Here is a 12,293-nt window from a genome sequence, read left to right as displayed (position 1 = left end):
GTTCTCGTGCATCAGGATAAAGTTTGGACTTTTATTTCGTACGCTGATGGCTTAAAAGGTTTACTTTTCATCAATAGGTTAAGAAATATATTCATATAACGCCTAGTTTTAGTCTTAGCAAGTCTATTTTTTTTTAATCATTATACCACGTGAAGCTATGGTCTGTCTAGTATCTTCACAAACTACTAGCAGAAACCACTATATAAGGATCTTTTGCCCTAGAAATGCTGCGCACCTCACGAATTAATAATGGATTCCACTGCTGCCTCTCTTCTTACCTTGTCACCTGTAAAACGAAAGGATCTCAAAGGCTATGATGAACCCCAAAAGTTTCCGACTCTTTCCTCTGTGATAAGCAATCTCATGTTCCCGCTTCATTCAAATGGCCAGCACAAGATGCGATTCTCTCTTGCGGCGAGCAAGAAGAGCCCTTGATTGATCTCAAAAGCTTTCTTCTTGGTGATGATCAAGAAGAAACACGTCGTGCTGTTGATAATGTGAGAGCAGCTTGCTTGAGCCATGGGCTTTTCCAAGTGATCAACCACGGAGTTGACCTGAGTCTCATTCATGATGCTCATGATCGTATCGACGCCTTCTTCAAGATGACACTCAGCAACAAACTCAGTGCTCAAAGGAAGCCGAACTCTCTGTGGGGTCATTCCATAGCTCATAATGCTCGGTTCTCGTCGAAATTGCCATGGAAGGAAACCTTCTCTTTTGGCTACCATGAGAACTCACCAGATTCAGTGGTTGGCTTCTTTAAGTCCACCTTGGGGATGGATTTTGAACCAGCAGGGTAAGCAAGATCACTTTTCATGTCAGTTTATTTTTGCGATTTTACACTAACAATTTCCCTGAAATGTTACACATTCAATTTACAAAAATATCGATTCTTCTTCATAAATATCCTTAAAAATAATAATGACAAATGGAAATCAACATTTTTGGTTCTATGGCGCTACTATTATAAAGGTTATTTATTTATTTATTTTATAAACAATGTAAATTTAACAAAATATTTAGTGATGGTTATGATACAATTTTAGATCCGCTTGCGAATCTGTAAAAAGAAAGAGTAGCGCCCTTTATTTATTCTCCATTCGATTCTTACAGAAAGGTATACCAGAAATATTGTGAAGAGATGAAGAAATTGGCACTTTCGATCACGGAGCTATTGGCCATAAGCTTGGGACTTGATAGGTCTTATTATAGAGAATTCTTCGAAGATGGATGCTCCATAATGAGGTGCAACTCCTACCCTCCTTGCCAAGAGCCAAGCCTTGTTCTCGGAACTGGTCCCCATTGTGATCCAACAGCCCTCACCATACTCCACCAAGATCAAGTTGGAGGTCTCGAAGTGTTCGTCAACGACAAGTGGTACAAAGTTCGACCTCGCCCTCATGCCCTTGTGGTCAACATCGGTGATACTTTCGTGGTATGTGTTATTTTCTACAAGGGCAAACATTGAATTGCTCGTGTCGATTTGCTACGAATTAAAATTATCCCAACAAAGGTGAGCATAATGACGAAGTGGCTTCCTTTTCCAATTTATGACATGGAATTTCAAGGGCTAAATGACAAGTATTATTATTTTAATCATTGTTTTCATTTGTTGACAATGACACTATGTACTTGAGAATATCATCTATTCCAAACCATGCAAGTCCATCATGTACTCACTTTTCTAATTGCAATAAGTTTTTTTTCCCCTTCTCTTATGAAAAAACACAGAATTAACATAATAAGACTTTTTACTCAAAAATACATTATTTAGTGACAGGTGAAACTCTTCCTGAACATGTAATTATTGAGAGCCAATCACCTCGTGAATGAATCACTCTTTAAGTTCCGTCAAGTTCGAGTCGACTCTCCTATTTAAGCAATTTAAATTCATGAAAAGTGCAAGTTTTTGGCATTTAAGAAGTTTATTTAGACTTCTGTTAGGGTAGTTTTTCAAGGTATCCTCTTGTTTAATGCACACTTGTAATACCGTACCGGTACTGACATTACAGGGAAGGTTTACAGCTTTCTTAATAGAATTCGATAAGCACCCTCTACTTTTGAGAATCTTCATTGTGCTCCTTGTGAAAAATGGGGGGTAAGTCCCATTTCAATGTGTAAAAAGTGGATCAAACCGAATCCTTGCATGCCATTTACAAAGTTGAATGCTTGAATCTCGATCGAAAAAAGACGTAAAAAGTACTTAGCAAAAAAATGTTTTCTCCAAAAGATTATATAGGTCCTCTACCCTCCACCTCTAACCAAGTGGGTAGATATTAATTTAAAAAGATAGCAATTAGCCCAAAAAATTCCACGAAAATATGTAGTTAGTGTCCATGACATTCACCAAAAAGATATTGCATTCCTGAGAAATGGGAACGTGGGAATTCCATTTTGCTGAACCTCCGGCGGTATCCCGGAGGGACAAGCATTGAAGCACATGCATGGACTGCTAATATATGTACCCTGGTCCTAACATTGCGTAAGCGTGTCCTTCGGGCATGCGTTTGTACGCATGTGTGTTACCGCGGTAATATACAGGACATATACTCTAACCAGGGTTGGGGTTTTTGTTCTTTGTGCGCGCGTGCAGGCATTGACAAACGGGGTATACAAGAGCTGCCTCCACAGAGCGGTGGTGAACCGGCATAGCGAGAGGCGGTCATTGGCTTTTTTCCTGTGCCCTCGGGAAGACAAGGTAGTTGCGCCGGCGCCCAAGCTCGCCCCCGGAGGGTCGAGGAAGTACCCGGATTTCACCTGGTCGGATCTGCTCCGGTTCACCCAGAGGCACTACAGGGCCGATCAGTCCACCTTGCCCAAGTTCACTGAGTGGCTTCTCTCTCTTCAAGACCGCACTCTCTACAGTTGAGTCACTGCTAGCATCTACATCACCCACCTTGATCTGCAAAGAGCACGAGTCAATCTAGTCCACTCTTCAACACCAAATAAAGTCGTATCAAATTATCCTCTTCCCTTTACCATAGGAATTCGTCCTATGTTGATGATGACTAGTCTTCTAGAACCTACAGTGGATGAGCCCGATGTTTTGTTATGTGCTTAATGTAAATTATGAGTCCGCTTTTGATATAGTTTAAACTTTTGGACGCACAAAATATGTTTATAATCATACCCTTCAAAGAACATTTGCCAACATGTTGGAAATAAAATATGAATTCCTAAATTGCGGGAAAACATCTTGATATACATAATTAAATTGTCGACATGAAGAGATTGGCTAATCTATTTTCCTAAAGTGAATATGTAATATGAAAAATGAAGTCTTTATTTTTGAGAATTTAAAATGTCTAATCGATTTAATTGATGACATTCTTGTGAAGTCGATAATATTGTCTTAAGGATATAATGAATCCAATCATTTTTTTCTCAAAAATTCTATTGTTTTCGCGTCACAAAACGTATATTAACGGTTGACGGGATTAGGGTACCCGTCTTCAAATCACGTGTCATAATGAAGCATAAGATTCCCTCTCCCTCTCTCTCTCTCTCGGCTGGGACAACTCTTGGTGCTTTGATTCATCTCGAATTGGTAAGTGGACCAGGAGATGCACATTCTACTGACAAGTCGTACTCTATACATGGTAAAGGAGCAAAGCCACAGGTATATCTCTATTTCGAAAAAAACAAACCCCTGGTGGGTGTGCTCTATCCAAACACGAGGGTTGTCCTTTGGCTTCTGCAAAGGAGCGACGAGGGAGATGGGTTCCTAAGGGACTAGGTGGTAGGGGTCCATGAGAAACCAACACGTGTACATGATTAGATGTGATCAAAAGTGTAATTAGGAGCGACAGAAAAAGACAACTAGAGATTTTTGTCCCCTATGGAAGGCTCGATATAACTTTAAAAATTGCAGATACAAAATCGTCAACACTACAATAATCTCAATTGGATATCTCCTCGTTTATCAAATCACTAATCTCACTTTAGTGCCTCACTAATAATTTAATCGTTCCAATCACTGTAATGTTTATTTTGAGGATGATCTTAAATTTTTACTTGACTAATATGCATGGATCAAGCTTATGTCACTAACTGTAATGGGGGATTGGAGCCTAATCATAGTTAAAGTAAGAAATAATGTTAACATTTTTATAACCTAAAGTAAATTATCCCTTATCTATACGTTCCATACACGGTCCACCAATTTGGTGATTCTTGATCAAATCAGGATAATCGAGAATAATACCTAGTCATCCTCTATCTGTGGAAAAAAATTGGAACTTTTGCTGGTGGACACTAACTTTTTTCCATGATTTAATCGGCCGTGGGCAAGGACAGTAATAATGGCGACATTTGGGTTCTGTCGGATTTTCCCCTGCGCTGCTTTTACCCACACATAGACATCAATAAAGGAAATTTTTATTTGGTAATTGTTTTTATTCAGCTAAACCTTTTTCTTGCTTCCGATTTTATACTAAGATTGACTCATGGAATTAGTTTGCAAATCGATGTGACAAGTTGGAATTGGACATTTGAAAGAGTGAGACCTCCTCAAGACCCATGAGATTCTACCATATCGATTTGTATATCGTGATTTGTCCATTCAGCATTACTCTTCTTAATTCAATTAAGAAATGATGAGATTTGATAGGAGTTGAGTTCTGAATAGAACTTTCCACTAAAACAATAAATCATGGAAAATGGTTACCTACTATATAACATTAATTGAAAACACAAGGTATTCGTATTTTGACAAAGATAAAATACCTCAATGTTTCAAGAACAAGTTTGCAATGGAAAATTTCCATAAAAATCTATGTCGATTTACTTAAGATGAATTGCATTTATTTGTTGTATTCAATCGGCAAAGATGTAAATTAATAAAGTAAAAAAAAAATCTTAAATCAATTAAAGGACGCGCTTTCTTTCAGGAAACACATAATCAAAATATTTTACACTTTTATGCAATTTTTTGTTTATTTCTTTTTTCTTTGCACATATTAAGTTTGTGCTTTTTTCTAGTTTCAAACGGATAACAATAATCATTACTCGAACGATTAATTTTTTGCAAACCTACGTAGAAATTTAGAAGTAACAACAAAACAATCTTGTTTAAGTCAAAAGACGCAAGTCCAAATTGCATTTTTCACGTTTAAATAAAATAACCACTTAACCTTATATTGTCTTAGATTCTAGGAAAAATGACACATTTCATTGGTTCAATGGACAATATTGTCAATGAATTTTTAATTTGTTCAATGTAGTTTATAAAATTTTAATACATGTTCAATTTAGTCTGTGAACTAAATAATTCAAGGATTAGATTGAATATTTACTAAAAATTTACAAATCATATTGAACAAATTAACATTTTTGGAAGATATTGCATATTAAGTTAAAGTTCAGGAATCATATTAAATAAATTAAAATTTCAAAGACAACATTGCACATTGAGCCAAAGTTGATGGACCATTTATGTATTTTTTCCTAAATTATCTCATGTATATTGACAATTCTATTTTAATTTTTTTCAATACCACTTCATATGAATTCATCATAATAAAGATCTATATAAAGCTAGATGTTATGATGAAAGAGTCGAGACATAATCAAAATGCTTTAGTTCCTTCAATATGGAACTTAAGTGTTTCGTCCCCTCAGTTGTTGATATTTTCTTTTATTATGTTCTCGTTATTTTTTCTTCTCCGTTATTCTCCCCTTTCCAACCGAATATGCTAAAAAAAATTGGCTTACAGTCCATCCTTGCGAAAATATCGTGGGAATTTAAATTTAGGAAGTGTTTTACCACAAAGTATTGATTAAATATCTTACGAAATGTGGATTGATTAGTGAACCAACAAAAATTGTGAAGGATTATATGTTTTTCCTCTGTTTTTTCTTTTTCTTAGTGAAAAATCCTTTGTTGATCCTTAGCATTATGAAGAGGCTGCAAATATAAATGCTTGGATCTGGTTTATAGTGACTATTAACCATCAACCTTAAAAAGAAGAACATGACCATTTGCCTTATTGAGGTTCTTGCACAGTAGGATAAAATTTAGACTTCTATTTTGTACACTGATGGCATTAAGAGTTAACTTTTATAAATAGGTTAAGACATAAATATACATCACGTCTAGTTTTGATCTTAGCGATTTTATATGTTCCGTTACAACACGTGAATTGTTCCATTTCAAAACTAGTTCGTGCCCACTTAGAAATTCTAATGATGCTAAGTAAGATGAAATTACGATGTAACATTTTCAAATCAATCTAAGAGAACTCGACATCACAGTAGTTTTTTTATGAACCATATAGTTTGTCTTGAGCGTATATATAATCACCCCTTGCCCTAGAAATGCTCCGCATCTAACAAATTAGTTATGGATTCTACTGTTGTCTCTCTTCTCACCTTTTCACCTGTAAAACCTAACGATCTTAAAGACTCCGATGAAACACCAAAAATTTCTGACTCCTTCCTTTTTCATGAGCAATCTCATGTTCTCGATTCTTTCAAATTGCTAGAACAAGATGTGTTGGAATTCAAGTCGGCAACAAACGACTTACCTGTTTCTGATGCGTAGTCAACAATTAACCTCGGGAATGAACATTGAATTGTGGATGAATCACGAACAAAAATACTTCACATTGGTCTAAATGCAATCACGAGGAAAGTACCCGATTTCCACAGCGTAAATGCCAATTGTTCTTGTAAAGGAGAAATGTAACGCTTCCTTTTCTTTTGATGGAAATGGGATAAGACAAGGAGAGAATTCTGAGCGTACATTCTGCCAACCGTGCTAACGGTTGTCTTCTGGAGTCTTTTATATGACTCAATCACACCCCTTCAAATGGTGTCTTTCCATCATAGCGTATCAAGGTGAAACGGTGCGTTCTCATCGCACTCCATCATGGACATACTAATTCAATACAACATCTCCCACTCGGACATTATAAGCTTGATAGCGCTCTATCAAGAATATAAGGCGTTCAACATTTATCAACTTTACAAAATAATTCATACTGGCAAGTAAGCCGTGCAACTAGTGAGTACACTTGTATTTGGGAGCTCAAATTATGCACTTGTTAGGGATGACATAATGGCTACAACCCCGAAAAAGAAATAAACAATCGATATTTCACAGTGCCCTAGACATATTTTGTTACATCAATTCAAGTATACCTATCCCTTAAAGGCTATACTTGACTATTCTCAAAACACAATGTATTTACAATTATATCTGCAACCACATAAGGCGATATAATTGGTCGACCAGTAAATACATGTGATGGATGTAAAACAATAATAGTCTTTCTTCGCACTCATGTCTCTTTCCATTTCAGAACAACTGTTTTCCTAGACACGTCCCATAAAGCCATATCTATTCATGACCGCCGATAACATGCTAAAGTAGCAACATTGATATTTCACATCAAGAACATAGTCAGAAGTAATATAGGGCACAAAATGAGATAAATTATAAATTACCTCAAGGGCTCACATGATGAGTGAATAAGGATAATTTTACTCACCTTCTCTTATCAGTCGTACAATGCACATGTAGTATGAATTAAATGTTATAGTGGATTTCTCTTTCTATAAGAGCGTATGCCATTTATTAAATATATCAACTATACGGATTTTAGCTTAAACATAGTCACGTGCCTCTCACGTACTCATGTTTACCTCGAGTGCTATATCAGCTCGCTTTCTATAGTGCCTAATTAAGTACTCGCATCCGGCATCTTATAGGCATACATGATTGTGAGACTATCATGTTCGGTCTTATTATAAACAAATCATAGACCTCATCTTGACTCCAATCAAGGCGACATATTTTATGTACCAGACTTGCTCTTCAGCATTTATTTGTACATAACGTTTCATCTCAACATGCTAACTATAGCACTTGAGGCGATTGCTCGTGTGAATGAACCAATTGTTGCCTGCTAACATACTTTCCAATAATATATGTGCACTTGTGCTAGTCTCATAATGGATTTGTACTTATTAATAAAATATCAAGTCACCAATAAACAAATAAGTATAGTGCATATGTCCACATATACATAAACCAATGATCTTCTACAATAACATATATCACATTCTATGCAATCCTAGTGACATCCTGTGGCTCAAGAATATGTCTCTAGGAACAGCCTTCGTAAATGAATCAACAACCATTCTATTGGTTGAAATGTATTATAGGATCACTTCTTTCTGCGCTATAATATCTTTGATGAAGTTATTCTTTATGTCAATATGCTTTGTCCTTCCATGATACTTGGGATCTTTCACATAGGTAATGGCTACTTGACTATCGCAATAAACTATCACTGGTCTTGGAACCTTAATGACAGTGGCTAAATTTTCCAAGAAATGTTTTAGCCATATTGCTTCTTGCACTGCAGCAGAACATGCAATAAATTCTGCCTCCATCGTAGACAAGGCCGTGCGTGTCTGTTTCTTGCTATTCCAAGAAATTACACCTCTATTGAGCAAGAACGCATATCTAGAAGTTGATTTACGCTTATTGAGGTCTCCACCCCAATCAGCATCTGAATAGCCCAAAATGCGTAAATCATTCCCTTAGTAATAAAGTCGATAGTCCATAGTGCCCTTCAAGTATTTCAAGATCCTCTTTACTACTTCATAGTGTGCTTGATCAGGATTTGATTGATATCGGCTCACCAATCCCACGGCATAACATATGTCGGATCGAGTACACATCATAGCATACATCAAACTTCCGATCGCACTAGCGTAAGGAACAATTTTCATTACTTTAATTTCTTCTGGAGTCTTAGAACACATCTCAGTATTTAGGCCTTTACCTTGCATGACATGGATATTAATGGGATTACAGTGCTGCATATTGAAACGTTCAAAAATCTTCATTATATAAGACTCTTGTGATAAAGTAAGGAGTTTCCTTGATCGATCTCTTTCGATCTTAACTCCTAATGTATAAGCAGCTTCTCCCGTATCCTTCAATTCAAATTGGAGGACAGTCATTCTTTTATGGTGATAACCAAAACTTTGTCATTTCTAGGCAATAGAATATCGTCCACATAAAGTGATAAAATCACAAATTTATCTTCGGACTGCTTGATGTATACACAGTAATCTTCTTCGATTATCGTGAAGCCAAAAGTTGTTATGGCTCGATGAAAAACGAAGATACCACTGTCTAGATGATTGCTTAAGGTCATATATTAAGCGATGAAGTTTGCAAACTTTATGCTCTTGATCTTTAGTTATGAAACCTATTGGTTGTTTCATATAGATCTCCTCATCTAGTTCTCTATTAAGAAATGCTATCTTTACATCAATTTGATGTAATTCAAGGTCCAAATGTGCAACGATGGCTAGAATAAGGCGTATTGAGGCAAACCTTACAACTGGTGAAAAGGTTTCCTCATAATCTATACCATTTTGTTCAGTATAACATTTCACCACAAGACGAGCCTTATACTTTTCAATGGATCCATCCGCCTTTCGCTTAATCTTGAAGACTCATTTGTTTCTAATGGTCTTGCGATGGGGTGGTAAATCAATCAAGTCCCATACGTGATTTGTCCTCATAGACTCCATCTCATCTTCCAAATCTTTTCTCCATTCTTCTTTATCAGAGGATGAGAGAGCCTCTTGAATAGTTTTTGGCTTGGCATCGTCTTTCTGAGCAATTATAAATGCTTCTCCTTCAATCTCAAAACGACGACGGGGAATACTTTTACAATTTCTTTTACGCAACTGAATTTCTTTTGAATTCAATTCGCCAGACAATGCAACACTCGCACTAGGTCTTGCATGTTGAGGTAAATCTCATTTCCCTCTACAACATCAGTGGGTGTGTTATTAGAATCTTCCATATCATATAATTGGAAATCCTTATCAATCTCACATCTACTAGAAAAATCGTTCTCCAAGAACGTGACATCTCGTGACTCCATTTCGGTCACACTTCTATCAGCTTGTTCACCTATGAACACGTACCTTTTGGAGTATTCAGAATATCTTATAAAGATACGTTTCTTCCCTCTAGGACTTAATTTTTCATATTTATGGGAAGAATCATGAACATAAGTTGCACATCCCCATGGACGTAGACTACTTAAGTCTGGTTTCTTAAAGTGACTGATTTTGAGGGCGCTCGATTAAGTACATAGGCAGTAGTCAATAACCCATCTCCCCAATATGAGATAGGTAAATTTGCTTGCGTTATCATAGACCTAACCATTTCCAATAGGGTTCTATTCTTTCTCTCAGCTACCCCATTTTGTTATGGAGTACCAGGAATAGTTTCTTCACAAAGAGCCTTGAATTGCTCCGATAGATACTCACGTCCGCGATCGGTTCTCAATGCTTTTATTGTTTTGTTCAACTGATTCTCTACCATCGATATATATCGTCTAAAGTAGTCTAATGCTTCTGATTTATGGGAGATCAGAAAGATATAACCGAAACGCGTGAAGCCATCTATGAAATTGATGAAATATGAGGCTTCATGTCTCGCCCTCACATTCAAATGACCACAAATGTCAGAATGTATGAGTTGCAATGGAAATTCAGCTTTAATCTCTTTATCGAATGGTTTTCTAGTTACTTTTCTCGTTAGACAATGTTCACATACAAGTAGATTAACATTAGTCAGTGACCCTAAAAGGCATTCTCTAGCTAATATTTGCATTCTTTGCAACCCAATATGACCTAATCTAGCATGCCAAGTACTTGCATCAATCTCAACATTACTAGAAAATGCAATTAAAGAAAAGCAACCATCAACATTAATATTGTACTGATTATAATCAATGTCTAATACTATAAAACTATTCGATACATGACTTGAACCATAAAAAACCGTTCCATACAAAATGTCAACACAATTACCATGGAAATTCAATATATAACCTTACCACCGCTTGCGGTAGTCCAGTTGGATAAGTGCTCCCATGATCCTTTGCTAGAGGAGAGGAGTTCGAATCCCGCTGGCGCACGGGATCTTAAGTGCAACGTCGGGGTGGTGGGTCCTCCACTAGCGTCACCCCAGGGTTTACCCCCTGTTACCCGGGGCATGTCGGGCTGTCCGTGTTGGTATGGTGTGCGGGTTCCCTAGGTCATCAAAAAAAAAAATTCAATACATAACCTAGGTTAAGAAGAACAACTACGGAAATCAAATTTCGTCGAATATCTGGAGCGTAAAGGATATCATGTAGGAATAGGTTTCGACCACCACGTGAAATTAATTTACATGTGCCGATACCCTTTACTTCAATTCTTGAGTTATTCCCAACATATATCCATCTTCTTCCAGGCTGTATCCGACGATACTCCACAAATGCTTTTCGATCTCTAGCTACGTGATCTATTGCTCCTGAGTTTACAGTCCACATTGGATGAGATTCATCAAGCATCACAGTGCTAGAAACAAAAGCATTACTTAAAGTAATGGAGTAATAGGGTATCTCTTTTAGCTTAGTGCATTCACAAGCAAAGTAACTCATATTACCACAATTGTAGCACTTCATCTTGGTCTTGTCCTTCTTCCCACCACGCTTGTTGCGTTGGAAAGTCTTAGTCCTTTTAGGTGCCTGATCAGTCCTCTTCCCTTTATTGTTGAATTGAGAATTTCTTTTGCCCTTTAAGTCCGAAACTTTGCGCGAACTCGATTCAGCAACATAAGCATGGGTAGAAGATCTCGCAGCCTTTAGACGCTCATCCTCTAATTCCAAATGACGCACTATATCATAAAAAAATGACAATATTTTCATTATGCGTTATATTGATCTTCATATGTTCCAAATTGTCAGGAAGATACTTTATAACAGCCTGAACTTGTTGTCCATTAGTAAGAGAGTGACCTGCTGACTTCAGCTCATGAATCATGTTTGACATTTCCTGAAGATGCTGTCTCATCGTTACATTTGGGCACTTTCGGTATGTGTCAAACTTGATGGTGAGTCTCCTCAGCTTAGTGGCAGATGTACCCCAAAAATTATCTTTCAAGGCAACCCACATAGCTTGAGCTTTATCATAACTTTCAAATTCACACATGAGATCATTTTGTATACAGGTCAGCAACGTAATGTAAGCAATGCTATTTTTCTTTTTTCAAGCTTGAAAAGCTTCTAGATCTCTTATGTGTTGGGCTGAAATTCCATGCTTAGGTTCATCCATGGTGTGGTTGAGGGTTTTCAAAACCTCTTGTTCCTCAAGAATGTACTAAACATTTCGGTACCAAATATCATAATTGTCACCATTTAGCTTCTCATCCTTAGTGAGGTCAGCTACAATGATCTTAGATGCCGAAACCATAATCAATTACTATAACACAT

At 36.9% G+C, this 12,293-nt stretch overlaps 1 protein-coding gene across 1 annotated transcript; it reads left to right on the top strand.

The window, feature by feature from the left end:
• Nucleotides 1-320: 320 nt before the first annotated feature.
• On the top strand, nucleotides 321-3,067 carry LOC104449448 (gibberellin 20 oxidase 2; the record flags this gene model as incomplete). Its single annotated transcript, XM_010063608.3, has 3 exons — nucleotides 321-796; nucleotides 1,114-1,435; nucleotides 2,594-3,067. Coding segments are annotated over 3 exons (1,074 nt in total), but the record flags the coding sequence as incomplete, so codon positions are not given.
• Nucleotides 3,068-12,293: the final 9,226 nt, after the last annotated feature.

Source organism: Eucalyptus grandis, chromosome 6, assembly GCF_016545825.1.
Source record: "Eucalyptus grandis isolate ANBG69807.140 chromosome 6, ASM1654582v1, whole genome shotgun sequence".
In the NCBI taxonomy this organism is placed as follows: Eukaryota; Viridiplantae; Streptophyta; class Magnoliopsida; order Myrtales; family Myrtaceae; genus Eucalyptus; species Eucalyptus grandis.
Note: the sequence above shows the minus strand (reverse complement) of the source record. Positions and strands in the feature narration are given on the sequence as shown.